This window comes from Tenrec ecaudatus, chromosome 4 (assembly GCF_050624435.1).
Source record: "Tenrec ecaudatus isolate mTenEca1 chromosome 4, mTenEca1.hap1, whole genome shotgun sequence".
In the NCBI taxonomy this organism is placed as follows: Eukaryota; Metazoa; Chordata; class Mammalia; order Afrosoricida; family Tenrecidae; genus Tenrec; species Tenrec ecaudatus.
Genome location: NC_134533.1, coordinates 201972332 through 201985765, shown reverse-complemented (window position 1 = coordinate 201985765; position 13434 = coordinate 201972332). Strand labels below are relative to the sequence as shown.

Below are 13434 nucleotides of genomic sequence, written 5' to 3'. Positions count from 1 at the left end.
AAGCAAGTCCGATTTGGAAGAATGCACTGCACACACAATAAAAATGGCCTTCACTGAATCAGTGTGGTCCTAGCTAGCAACACACCTGGTCCAAAATAAGAGAAATCATTATATTATTAATGGTTAGTAGATATGTGACATGAGGGGCTAGTCAGAGTTCCCTCTTGTACCCCACAAAAGGGGCTAGGCCCTTGGAGAGGTTGACTCCTAGTGGTTCATTCTGCAGCCTGGGCCAGAGATGTGTGCGCAGCCCCTCCAGGGGGAGGGATGAGAGCAGCTCCGGTGGCCCGACCTTCATGACACAGGAAGTTGAAAGTGGCACATGCATTGGGCTGTAGGAGAAAGCTGACATCAGCAGAGCTTGGGTGAGCAGGGCTCTCGACAGCTTTCCCAAGCCCTGGGCCTCACCGTGTCTTGCACTTCTACTGCAATGCCCCTCTGTCTCATGCCTCGCAGCACTTCAGGTGGCAGCCGCTCTGTCCGGTCTCCAGTCCCCACCACGATAATCTCTAGGTAGGGGCATATACAACCAGGTCTGTTATGAGGCTGGGGTTGTGGGGGGCCTGCCGGGGCGCACAGTACCTCGGACCTGTCCTGCTCTCTCGCACCTATTGGGGGCTCCAGCATCCAGAAGAGGGAGAGGCTCTCTTCGGTTATGTCCTGGTGGGATCCCACCTATATGGGGAGAAGGCGGGTACAATAGAAAAACCACAGCCATACCGCGGACCCCTCCCTGAAACCTCAATGGGGCAGCTGATTGAACAAACACCAAGCTTGCCAGAAACAGAATTAGGAGGGTCGAGCCCGTGACTCCGGTTCCCCAGTGGTGGGGTGGGGGTGGACAGGGAAGGACTCACGTTCCACTGCACCACGGAATGTGGGAGCAGCGCGCAGGGGCCATGCACGCGGTTGCCATTAACGGTGAAGCCACGGATGTTGTAGCTGTCGATGTACATGACGTTCGGGGACTCGCGTTGCAGCAGTGAGATGCTCGTCCGCTGATACAGCTCGTCGTCCGCAGGCGTGAGCCGATGGCCACGCCGTGGGGGCCTGGGGGAGAGCAGAGTCAGGGGCTCAAGGCCCGGTCTCTGAGGAAGAAGCGGCGTGGGGCCGAGGGTCGCGCGCCCTTGGGGAGGGTGCCGGCCTGCGCTCACCAGTGCAGCTCCGTGAGGGGACGGCACAGCGTGGGTCGCGCCCGGTACAAGCCGCGAAGCGCCAAGGCAGCAGCCATGACGAACGCGCGCGGAGCGGGCGCCGCAGGGTCGGTGAGGTCAGGACGGCGCGGACACAGCGCCCCCTGCGGCCCGGCAGGCCCATCGCGGCGAGGCCAGCTCCGCGGGGAAGCGGGAGCCGGTCGGTGCCATCTGTCTCACGAGAGGCGGTCTCTCCGCGCAGCTCTGGTGTCAGCACCCACCGCCGGCCCCGCCCCAGGCCCCCGCCTGCTGTCCCCGGGGAGCCGGGCACCTGGCGGTGTGGCCGGCCTCAGGGCACAGACTGGGCCCCAGACACGGCCTCCTGCCCGGGTTCCCAGCCATTACGCAGCACTCCGGGGCCCCAGGGCGGGACCGCTGCGCACCTGGCCGTGGCCCGCGCACCTGGCCAGGGCGTGGCGCCAGCTTTCCAACCCTTAATCCCAAACTCTGGGGTGTCGGGTTCCAGGGGTGAGGCGGGCGACTCAGGTTTCCCCGCCTCGCCCCCGAGTCCCGCCCCTTCCCAACCGTCATTCGCGCGACCGTTGACGGTGGCGCCGCGCGCCGCCGGGGGCGTGGCCGCGCGTGGATTGGCTTCACGGGAGCGCGAGGGGGCGTGGCTGGTGGCTTCACCTTAAAATGGCTCTAAGTCTGCGTCCAGAGCAAGCGGAAGGGGACGCAGCGCAAAGGTTGGAGACTCCTTTGGGTTGGGAGCTCCGAGCCGGACTGGACCAGAAGTGGAACTAGACGACAGCTGGAGTATCGTGTTGGCCTCGTCCGCTCTGCAGGCGTCCCGAGAGTTTCCGCCCCCATCTTGAGCCGAGTCAGAGGGCCTGCTGGCGCGAGAGGCGCGGGCGGACGCGCGGGGCTTGGGCATCTCTGCACGTCCGCCTGGCCGCCTCGGGGGAACGTGGCCGCGTCTTCTACCTGCGTGGCTCGGAGGGCGGGCGGGCGGCTAGGCGTAACGGGGCCTTAGAGCTGGCCTGAGCCAGACCACAATGGGTTTCTAGAGGTCCTTCCGCCGCCATGCGGGCTCATTGGGCCCCTGGCGTTCCGGGCGCTGGCAGCGTCACGGGACAAAGGCCCCGGGCGTGGGGGTGCCACCGTAGCGGGCACACGGGCTTACTTCCTCCCCGGCCCTGTGGACTCTTCCCTCCTAGCCGATCCCGAAGCCTGCCCACCACTGCCGCCTGGGCTCCGGCTGCGTGGGACCGACAGGATTAATCCTATCCGACGGATCTAATCCGGATCAGGAACCAGTCCCAGGGGCGGTCCCCACTTTCCCCCTCCCATTGTTCTGGGGCCCAGGTGAGCGCCCTGTTCTAGACTCTTTTCCTGCTACTACCAGATCCGCCCCTTGGGATTGGGAATCGGAGATTCTGGACCGGCAGGAGGGAGAGAGACTGGGGGCAGGAGCCCCCTCCTCCCACGGCGGGAGAGCGGGCAACGGAATCCCAAAAGCAGCTGTTGTCTCCAGAGCATTCCAGCTGCGCTTGGATTTCGTTCCCTGCTCTCCTGCCTGAGCAGCGTCCTGGCCCAGATGGGGTGGACTGGCGGCAACCTGCAGACATACTTAGCGGGGCCGCTCCGGTCTCCTCACGTGCGACCTCAGGTTGAAGATGATTCAGATGTGGGAGAGCGGGGCGAGTGGTCGTCTTTGGTACCCCCGGAGAGCACTGACTGAGGAATGGCTGGGCCAGGGCCTCCGGTCGGGTAGCGCTGCAGTGGCTGAGTCCCACAGGGCCACCCCAACCCACAGTTTGCTAAAGATAGCGTTTCACTTCCTGGGGGGGGGGCGGGGAAGCACCCTAACCGTTTTCATGGGCTGAGAGGCCAGAGGCCCCGACTCAGCCTCTGGCCTATAACCCTGCTAGCAGCGGCCCCACCCCCACCCCGGTCGGGAGTCTGCAGCATGGAAAGCGCTTTGGAATGACACGATCACTCCCGTTGAGTGGGCACCCAAGAAGCCATCGGGAATGTCGTGTCCGCCCAGTGCTCTTTTGGCTCCTCCCAGCAGGGCGCCCAGACCCAGAAGGCCGCCTTGCCAAGCCCATCGGGGCAGGGATCGGGGGTCTCCCAGCTCTGTGCTGAGTGGGGCGCAATCTGAGTGTAAAGAACAAAACCGGAAGTATTAAGTTATGCGAAAGGAAAGTGCTTGGTGTATACAGGAAAGCGTCCACCTGCCAGTGGAGAGGGTCTCTCCTGCTGAGCTCTGCTCTCTAGTGGGTTGTCTTTAGTCATGTTGCCCTCATAATGGCGCCTTGCCTAAAACAGGAAGTGGGTTACTAGTAAAGTACACCAGTTTTGAGAAGCAATAAAAGCTGGTAATTCTAGAAAAGTCCATAATGTCCAAACTGCCTACGTTTCAATAGAAAAATCTGCATTTATCGGTAATAAAGATTCAACAAGGAAATGCTTACAAATTGCTCTAAACCACATGTTTTTCAGTGCTTTTAAGTAGATTATAAATAGCCTTACGGAGTCCTAGTGAGGCTCTTGGTGGTAAAGCGTTCCACTAATCACGAAGTTTGACTGCCCCAACCCACCAGCCCATCAGTGAGAGTGTCCCAGGCTGGGACACACCGGAGGGTGGTTAGACTCTGGGCCCTGGGTGTTCTACTGCCATGAACTCTGGGCAGTAGTGTTCCTTTATTGGTGAAAAGTGCTGGTAATATTAGCTGCCCTCGTGTGGAACAGTAGACGTTTGACATGTAAAATGAGGGAAATGAAACAAAAGTACTGGGATGTGTGACTAAGGGCGGGTTCCGACCAAGTACCCACAGAGGCTACTCCGGTCTCAAGGATCCGTTTTCTAAGTTACTAACTCGAAGCAACAAAAGAGCCTTGGGCCTGGGAGGGGCAGGTAGGCCACGCACGCGAAGCCCTAGGGGAGAAAGGGCAGGAGCGGCCCTGTTACCCCTTCCTTCCTTCCGACGCACCTGTCCCTGCTGGGACTATGCCTGGCCAATCCGATCACCCTTCCCGGAAGTTCAGCCTCCAGAGGTTTTGCTTCCGGTTTCTGCTTCTTTTCCGGTCGTCATGGCGACAGGGCGCCTCGGGGTCGAGGAAACGTTGGGGGCCCTTAATGCTGCCCTAGGACTTGGAGGCCCCTTGTGGTTCAAAGAAACGCGCGCCCGCCACCTGCGCGCCCGAGACTTCCTGGCGCCGCAGCGCGCACTAGAGGCACGCTTCGGAGCCGAGCAGGTGAGCGTGTTGGGTGGAGGTGTGGCCACGGGTAGTCCCGGTACGTGGGCCCGCTCACCCACCCGTCCACCTGCAGGTCCCCGAGCCCGTGGTCAGTGCCGTCGCCAGCCTGCATGACCCTGGCGTCGCTCCAGTGCAGCGCTGTGCGCCCACCCCCGCTGGCCTGGCGCTCCAGCTGCAGCGGCCGGCCGTCTTCGAGCGCGTCCTCGGCTCCGTGGCCGCCTACGTCGTGCCCGCTGCGCCCGCCTCCCCAGGCCCGCGCGTCATCCTGCACTGCCCAGCACTGCGCAGCACCCCCTGCACCCTCGGCCTGAGCCAGCTGCGTGCCATTCTCGTGGCCGATCACCTGGCGCGAGTTCTGCGCGCACATGGGTGAGCAGGGCTTCTGGGAGCCTCCGGGGATGCCGCCCTTGGGCTGGGCGCTGAGAGCCAGGCCACGTGTGCAGACTGAGGCAGCCTCCCTTGATTCACAGGGTGAGCGTGAGCCAGGCCCCTGCCACATGGGACCCACACCTACAGACCTTCCTGCAGCAGCTGCGAGTGGAGTGGCCCGTTGCTCCCCGGAGAACAGCGACGGCGGCCCTAAGGAACCGAGTACTTGCAGAGTCCACTTCCAGTGGTGGTGGTGGAGAGGTGCTGCCACCCCACGTCCTGGGCAGAGTGCTCCTGAGAGAGCTGGTGGAAGAACAAGGCCCCTCCGCTGGTTATGACCGCAACCTAGACCACTGTTTGGGTAGGTCCTGGGGCCAGAAAGATGGCAGGGTCCTCTGCACAGCCACCAGTCTGGAAAGCTGTCTCTTCTCTGTGCAGTGACTGAGGACCTTCTCTGCTCGCTGGCTGAGCTGCAGGAAGCCGTTCACAACTGCCGTGAAGATGGCTCCCCAGGCCTGGTGAGTGGCACTTCTGCCCAGTAGGGCCCAGGGTATAGCCAAGTATTCTGTGACCCCAAAGGGACCTCCTCCTCCATCTAGGCTGGGCCCTCAGATTACGGTGCAGACAGTTGCATTGTTGTGCACGTGGTAAGCTGCGACGAAGAATTCCAACAACAAAAGGCAGACCTGCTCTGGCAGAAGTTGGATGAGCAGGCCCCTCGCAGACAGGTGGGTCAGCCCTGGTGGCTTCCCCAGCCAGCTTCCAAAGCTTGAAAGTTCACCAAAGGAATTTAGAACCAGTGGGTCCAGAGAGTGACACTTGACCCTGAGGGGAAGGCTGGGTTTGTAAATGGACATGTGCAACAGGTCTGGAGGCCCCTGGAGGAAAGGGTTTGGAGGTGCAGCCCACAGAACCTTGAAGACTAGGTTGGCAGCAGTTGGAGGGTGTTCCAAGTTCTAAGCTGCTAACTCTAAGGTTGGCGGTTTGAACCCATCCGCTTCTCTGAGGGAGAAAGATGAGGCTGTCTGCTCAAAAGATTAATAGCCATTCTACTCTGTCCTACTGGGTTACTGAGTCTAATTACCTCAATGGGATCAGAGACTGTGCTGGAAGGGAGCGCCCATACCCTGAACCCCTGCCTCCTTGCCCACAGAAGCACCTGGTCTGTGGCCCAGTGAGAGTAGTTGGTGGAGCTGGGACACTGACTGCCCCCGAGTACTACAAGTGAGTAAAGCTGGCAGGCAGGCCAGGCACCCTGAGCCAAGGGTGTTGAGCAGGGGGTGGGAGGAGGGGGGCATGCCTCCCTTGGTCCCATGCCCACTGACCCTCCTCTTTTTAAAACGTAGGCTCCGACTTGCGCAGGCATGCAAGGCCTCCGCACTGAAGCACGGCGGGGATCTGGCACAAGGTGCACTGGGGAAGACTTATTTGGGGTAGGGATGAATCATTTGTACCTTGCTCCTTATTCTCTGCCTGCAGAGGCTGACTGAGCTCTACTCCCTCAGACCCAGCCTGGGCAGAGATCAGCCAGAGCCTCTCTGTGGCCACTGTCAAATTTGAGATGCTTAGCACAGCCCCCCAGAGTCAGGTGAGCCTGGGTGCCATGCAGGGCCAGGACTGGGAGCACCGGGTGGCAGCTGCCCTCTCTACAGCTGTGCTCCTGCTCCCCAGCTGCTCCTGACGCTGGCCGACAGCATTTCCACAAAGGGCACCAAGAGCGGCACTTTCGTCATGTACAACTGTGCCCGCCTAGCCACACTCTTTGAGAGTTACAAGCGCAGTGTGGAGCAAGGCCTGTACCCCACCTTCCCGCCCATCAGCAGCTTGGACTTCTCACTGCTCCGGGACGAGGTGAGTGTCCCACCCGGGAGTGGTACACTCGGGGTCCCGGCCTTTCCCTCCCAGCACCCTCTTCTTCCTGGACAGGGCGAGTGGCTGCTGCTCTTCAACAGCATCCTCCCCTTCCCGGACTTGCTGGGGCAGGCAGCAGGCCTGACCTATACTGCCCCGGGGCGGCACATCTCGGCACGCACGGAGATGGTGAGGCAGAGACCACGGTTCTTTATTGCGGGCTGGGGCATACCACACTAAGGAACGGGCCTGTGAGCTGCTCTCTGTCTGTAGATATGCAGGTTCCTGGTACAGCTCAGCATGGATGTCAGCTCCTACTACCACCGGGTGCACATCTTGGGGGTGAGCACACAATAGGAAAGGGGGCCGGGAGACCAGCCGGGTGCAGGGGGAAGGCAGGAGAAGCAGAGGCTAAGCGCAGCGGGCCCCTCCTCCTCCTCCAGGAGCCACGGCCACACCTCTTTGGTCAGATGTTTGCTCGCCTGCAGCTTCTGCAGGCTGTGCTCAAAGTGCTGCACGCCGGCCTGGCCATGCTGGGCCTCCCCCCGCTGAAGCACATCTGAAGCAACAAGGTCCTGAGGTCCCGGATAAACGCTCATAAAATCAACTGGAGTGAAAGGTGGGGTGGGGGGTAGGTAAGACTCACAGATTTTGTTACAGGCCTTGAGCCAAAATAAACTTGTGTTACAATGCTGCTTCCTGCTTTGGGGAGTGGGGCACATTCTTGGTCCACCCAGGCAGCACTCTCCTCACCCCCAGCTCCAGCTGGGAGATCAGGAAACTGCCCTTGTGCCCAGCACACCAGCCCACCGCAGGACCCCTCAGTCATACCAGTTATAAACTTCAAGCCCCTGACCCCCTAGAGCACAGCGGTGGCCAAACTCGGGGCTCACGGGCCAGCAGTCCATGTCAGCCACATCTGGAACGTGGTACACAGCACTATTCACGAAGGTGGGCTCCCCGCGCCCCAGGCGCCAGAAGGTGAGCCGCTGGTCAATGGAGGCCGATACCATGAGGTTTGGGCTCAGGACCCGGAGGCCGGTCACATGTGCTGCATGCGCACAGGGCACCGTGTACTCCTCCAGCACGCGTAGCTGGGGCTCCCACTCTGCCTCCCCCGCAGCCTCCTCCAGCTCAGGCAGCTCCACAGCAAGCTCGAACACGTGCAGCGAGCCGTCCTCGCTGCCACTGGCCACCAGATGGTGGCCCTCCCCTAGCGGCAAAGTGTGCAGGCTGTTGATTCCACAGCTGTGGGCCTGCAGGGTGAGGCAGGGGGTCCCCAGCTCTGTGGGAAGAAGACAATGCTCATCAGGACTCCACCTGCCACACGGCAGAGGAGGGGGGGTCGCTGGGGGCCGTGGCATGCGAGGTACTCACGATGGGGAAAGCCAGGCTCTGCTGGTGGCTGCAGGGCCATGGCGCCGAGGTCCAGCACGGCTGTCAGGTCCCAGAAGGCTAGGCTGCCATCAGTGGCTGCGCTGCTGAGCAGCATTCTTCTCCTGGGGGGGCCAAGAAAGGGCAGCAGGTCAGCAGGAGCGCGGGGCAACAGACACTCCCTACCCAGCCCTCGCCCAGCCCCGCTCACCGGCGGCCGGGGCTCTGGTGTGTAAAGGCATGAACCTTCAGCACACACCGCTTGTGGTGGAAGGTCTCTGCAAGAAGCTGCAGCCGCCGCCCTGAGTCCTGCAAGGCAAAGAGCCTGGGGGGGTGGGGGGGATGCTCAGGGAGCACTCTGGACCACCATGCAACCTTTGCCCCCAAGTACCCTGGGCCCCAGGCTCTCACCTCACTGCCCCATCACTACAGGCGGCAGCCACAAGGGGGTCAAGGCCAAGTCGGTCAGGCTCACACACCGCCAGGGACATGTACCTGCAGCAGCAACACAGCCGTCATGCGGGGCCTGCAGACCGGGGAGCCCCAGCCCGACCCCGGCCCTCGGCCCCTCACACCACCTGGTCTCTGGGTCCCCCTTGACCATGTGGTGCCGGTTGCGTTGCCGGTCCCAGGCCTCGTCCAGCCGATGGGACGAGAGGTGCGTGATATGGCAGGCCAGGTGGCTTGGGGTGCCAGGGTCGGGCATGACCATGAGGCTGAAGCACTGCATTTCGGCCCGGCCCCCAGCGGACACCACGTGGGCAGTCAGGCTGGGCTGCGGATCCTGAGGGCCACCAGGGGTGCTAACGCCCCACACGGCCACCGTGCGTACAGAGGAGCTGTGGTTGCCGACGGCTGTGAGTGCGTGGGCAGCACCAGTGGCTGTGGGCAGCGCCAGGACACAGACGGTGGTGTCCTCGCTGCCCGTGATGACGATGTCGATCAGGCCCGGCCCCTGGCTGCCAGGATCCAAGGGGTCCGGCGGCACAAGGCTGGCCACCTCAAACTCTGGCCCCAGGGTGATGGTGCCCACCCGTTTGACGCAGGTGATCTCCCGGCCATGCAGACCCTCACGGAGAATGACGTGGGGCCGGCTGCAGCCCCCCAGGGCCCGGTACAGCATAACGTCCCCGTCCTTGAGGTAGGCGAAGGCCACCGCAGCCTCGGTGTCGGAGAAGGCCCAGGAGCGGTGCCCGCCGCCACAGTGGACCACGTGCAGCTTCTCATGCGACCCGGGGCTCCATACCACAAACTCACTGGCATGGAATCCCAGGACGACCATGCTCCCGTCGGCCACCATGCGGAGCCCAGCCAGCCAGTTCATGCCCCTGCAGGACTTCTGCCGGAGCACAGGCTGCAGCTGGCCACTTTGCACCCGGAGCTGGTAGTAGGCGCCATCACGCCCGGTAGTGTATACGTAGCCACCGTGGCAGGTGACCGAGGTCACACCCTGCTTCCCATGCAGCGCTGGGAGTGTGGACACAGGCCCCCACTCGGTCGGGGTGTTCCCATCCCCCTCGCCACCACCACCCACAGTCAGCACCGCTGCCACAGCTGCTGCCACAGCTTTGCCTCCGACCTCAAGCCCGACCCCGATCCCTACCCCATGGGTTGGGTAGAGTTCTGGGCGAGAAGGGAAGAGCAGCACAGAGCCGCGGCGATCCCCGCACACCAGGTAGTTTCCGGGGGGCAGGAAGGCACTGCAGGTGTGCCACCTCTGCTTGCTGGGGGGCAGCAGGTAGCGACAACGTTCTTTGACAAATATGGCCTTGCCGGAGGGTGCAGCGGAGACCTCCAGACAGGCCAGCGCCCCAGCAGGGCCCGAGGCCAGCAGAAGGAGCTCCTCATAGCCGCGGAGCGCCCAACTCAGGCTGTGCACTTTGCCCTGGAATGGGGTCAGGTCCACGGCAGCAGCAGGTGTGTTGATGGGCACCACCTTGATGAGGCCCTCTCCGTTGGCCATGGCACACAGCCCAAAGCCCTCGGGGCCCGGGGCGGCCTCCAGTAGGCAGTAGGATCGGAAGCGCTTGTCCTCCAGCAGGTGCTCCCAGCACTTGACCTCGAGGTCATAGAGGTACAGGGCCCCTGTGTCAGTCACGGCCAACACTCGCCATGAGCCAGCCAGTGTCACGGCCTTGAGGGTGCCGGCCCTGCTCTGGGACTTGAAACAGAGAGCCGAGACACCTGCGCCCGGGTAACCCCGCCCAACCAGGTGCCACAGCCGGATGCCGGAGTCGTCACCCCCCGTGATGACCCAGGCCTGCTGCTCGTGAGCAGCGACTGCGCGGATCCCCCGGCCCTGGTGGCCCCGGAAGGCCTGGAGGATCTCACCTTCGTGGCTCCACACTAGGCACACACAGTCCTCTCCGGCACTGATAAGGTAATTCTCCAGCAGCTTGACCTGCCACACTCGGGCACTGTGCCCAAAACAATGGCCGATATTCTGCACCCTCCCTCCGGGCACCCGCAGGTCGCCCACCTTCCAGAGGCGGACACTTCGGTCTTCTGAGGCCGTGGCCAGCAGGCCCTTGCTGGCTAGGTACGACATGCTGAAGATGACACCCATGTGCCCACTGACCCGCCGGTCGGGTGTCACAGGCTCGAGGTCAGCAGCGGAGGCTGGATACCAGACCAGGAGCTCATTGGAAATGGCTCCGGCCACCACGGTCAGCTCCTTCCAGGTGTTCCCAATCAGGCAGGCCGAGGAGAGGGTGCACCTGTCGGTGCAGTGCACCTCCTTCAGGAGGCGGCCTAACATGGGGTCATAGAGCACCACAGAGTTGTGGCCCAGAACCACGGCCACCTTCTCCTCCAGCCAGTGGACGTCCCAGATCCAGTCGGACATGCTCCAGAGGTCTGAACGCCAGACCTCCCGGAAGCGGCCCTGACCCCAGCTAACTTTCACAACTCGGAGACCCTTGCTTCCAAACACGGCCAACATGGCCTGAGAGTCCACGTCCCCCACGGCGGGATCCCCTCGCACCCGGAACCCGTGGATGAGATAGTGGCCAAGCAGGTTCTGCACTCGCTTCATCATCCGCAGGTGGCCACCAAAGTCCAAGCTGTACACCAGGACATCAGGCCCCTCACCTAGACAGAGGCAAAGCGCTGTGTCAGGACCTCCCACCATGCCCATGCCCATGGCCTGTCTGCCTGGTCCCTGACATCGCGTTAGGACACATGATCCCACAAGCATGTGTCTCCAGAAACCCTAGGCTCCGGTTCCAGCAGGGTTCTCAGTTCCAGCTCCGAAGTCATTCCGGTTGAATTCTACCGCCAATTCCTTACACCTGGTCTCCTCTTTAAACTCAACTCACTCCCAAGCTTCCAACCTTAACCCTCTTGGCCTCATTCACCTCTCTAGGACACCCCCCCATTTCTCCCCCTCCTCTACGGGAGAGGCAGTTCAGCTAAAGCAAACACAGGCTAACAGCCACACCCCCACACCTCTACACTTGGGAGAACCGCAGGGAAGAACCCTATAAGTTACTGTAAAACAATAAAACAAAACGGGCAGGTCTAAAGCAGAGGTGGCCTTGTCCCCAGGAGCTAGCTATCAATGTCTGGAAGCAGCTGAGATCGCCTTTGCTTGTATGTGTGGGATGGGAGGGTTATGTGTTGTGGTGGGGCTGGAGACGCTGCCGGCAACTACTGGGGAGAGACCAAGGGCAGGCCAGCTCCTAACAGAGTCTTCGGCTTCAAAACACAGTAGCACCAGGGGGAGAGAGCAGCATTGGTCTAATGAGCCCAATTGTCCAAGTGCCAGGGGAGGCCACCTGGAGGTGGCCGAGGAGTCAAAGGTGGGTGGCCAGTAAACTCAAGGGCAGACAGGAGGAATGCTTTCTGGAGAACATGGAACCGTGGGCATGAGGCCTCCAGGGGGGAAATAACTTTGGGTAAGAGCCGCTGGAGCAGGAAATGAAGGACAGACCAATGAGAATGTCACTGAGTAAGGAAGGAAGGAAGGGAGACAGTGAGGGTCCCTCACATTATGTCACTAAAAGCAGAAAAAAACAGATGCATGAAGTCAAAATCCAGCTGACTTGGTACCTAACTGGTTGGGGTGGGGTGGGGGTGGTGTCAGGTAGCTTATTGGGCTTGGAGCTTGGATACCAGCGGCTCGTGGCTTCCTGTCGAGCTGAGCCACCAGAGCAGAGGGAGTATTTCAGCTTCTCAGGAGAGAACAGGCTAGGGACTGAGATGACAGGTGCAGGTGGGTCCAATTAAAAATTGTAGCTCTATCGATGACACTTTGGAAGGCACAGGAACCGGTGAATCCCACCAAGTCATTCCCCGACTTGCAACTCTTCATCCTCTCCCTGCCCAAAACCCCAGGACCAAAGAAGCCTCATCCACTCGGAGCCCTGCTCATCTCTCGAGCTCCTCCATCCTCTTAAAAAATGGCAATTCTCCCAGCCTACCTGCCCTTTGCCTGGCTTGACCTCTGCCAGAAACTCACCCTCCCCTTCTCCTAGTTTACTGCCACTCTCTAGGTGGTTTCTACTATGCTGCTCTCAAACTGTTGAGAGGTCTGAGAGCTTACCTCCTGACAGGTTCCCAGAGTGTCCAATCAAGGTTAAAACTGGGCATCACCCCTTGTCCCCTCCACACCCACCTAAGACTGTAGCAGCTCACTCAAGACCCCTCTCAACCAAAGCAGCACCTCATCCCCAGTCGCGTCCCCTAGGACTAAACCGCCTAACTTCCACACCGAAGACCTCGACAGATTGCCTCAGATCTCCGCCAAGTCAAGAGGGTCCCCGCCCCCTCTCGCAGGCACTATCCTACTTGGAAAAGTCTCACCCTCAGCTAGAGCTCTCCGCAGACAGTTCACTCTCCCCATCAAAAGGTGAGGCCACACCCCCGCCCGCTCTTGACCCCACCCCCTGTTCAAGCCAGGCCACGCCCCTTAGGGGGCACCTCAACGGCCCCCTCCACCTCCGTTGGAGAGACAGCCCCCGCCCCCCACCTTCTCGCAGAAGCCATACATCCCTCCCCCATCCGTATCCCCGCTCCCGTGCGTCTCGGACGCAGTTCGTGGAGGGCTGCAGGAGCCACGCCAGCTTTCTCCCTGTCTCGTCCTCATTCCGACCGTCTGCTGGTATGCCTCCCACCTCCGCTGGGGCCTCTCAGGCCGCCCCCCCCTCCCCGGGGGCATCTCTTTGTTCCCCAGGACCCGCCCCACGCTGCCATTCGGGGTCCTCAAACCCAACCTCACCCGCCAGCAGCCGGTCCCCCACGCACTCCAGACCCGTGACCGGGAGGAGTATGAGCTCCGAGGTGGCCCGCGGCCAGATGTAGTCCTCCGGAGCGTCCATGTCGGGCCTCGAACTGCCGCTGCAGGCACCACGAAGAAAAGCGCTGCGCTCTCGCGAGAACGGCCCTTCCCCCGCGCTCCGCTGCCGATCGACTGCGACTGGGGCTTACAGGTAGCACAGCCTAG

At 61.6% G+C, this 13434-nt stretch overlaps 3 protein-coding genes across 4 annotated transcripts; 1 reads left to right on the top strand and 2 right to left on the bottom strand.

Annotated features, from left to right (window-relative positions):
- Positions 1-96: 96 nt before the first annotated feature.
- Positions 97-1692, bottom strand: NDUFAF3 (NADH:ubiquinone oxidoreductase complex assembly factor 3). Its single transcript, XM_075547330.1, has 5 exons — positions 1155-1692; positions 858-1050; positions 609-675; positions 409-509; positions 97-332 (listed from the first exon to the last, which is right to left on the bottom strand). The coding sequence occupies exons 1-5, from the start codon at positions 1229-1231 to the stop codon at positions 216-218; spliced, it is 555 nt and encodes a 184-aa protein (XP_075403445.1). The 5' UTR covers positions 1232-1692; the 3' UTR covers positions 97-215.
- A 2521-nt stretch (positions 1693-4213) lies between these two features.
- DALRD3 (DALR anticodon binding domain containing 3) lies at positions 4214-7453 on the top strand. 2 transcript variants are annotated; one of them, XM_075547326.1, is made up of 12 exons: positions 4214-4394; positions 4471-4766; positions 4868-5127; positions 5205-5284; positions 5366-5494; positions 5920-5990; positions 6113-6174; positions 6272-6354; positions 6438-6617; positions 6719-6806; positions 6891-6959; positions 7061-7453. In XM_075547326.1, exons 1-12 carry the CDS (start codon positions 4230-4232, stop codon positions 7216-7218), a joined length of 1641 nt encoding a protein of 546 aa, XP_075403441.1. In that variant the 5' UTR covers positions 4214-4229; the 3' UTR covers positions 7219-7453. The 2 variants fall into 2 exon arrangements, with proteins under 2 accessions (XP_075403441.1, XP_075403440.1); XM_075547325.1 differs by having other exon boundaries at positions 6693-6806; positions 7061-7452.
- Positions 6808-13414, bottom strand: WDR6 (WD repeat domain 6). The gene is made up of 6 exons (XM_075547324.1): positions 13210-13414; positions 8570-11081; positions 8403-8486; positions 8203-8316; positions 7995-8116; positions 6808-7902 (listed from the first exon to the last, which is right to left on the bottom strand). Exons 1-6 carry the CDS (start codon positions 13307-13309, stop codon positions 7439-7441), a joined length of 3396 nt encoding a protein of 1131 aa, XP_075403439.1. The 5' UTR covers positions 13310-13414; the 3' UTR covers positions 6808-7438.
- Positions 13415-13434: the final 20 nt, after the last annotated feature.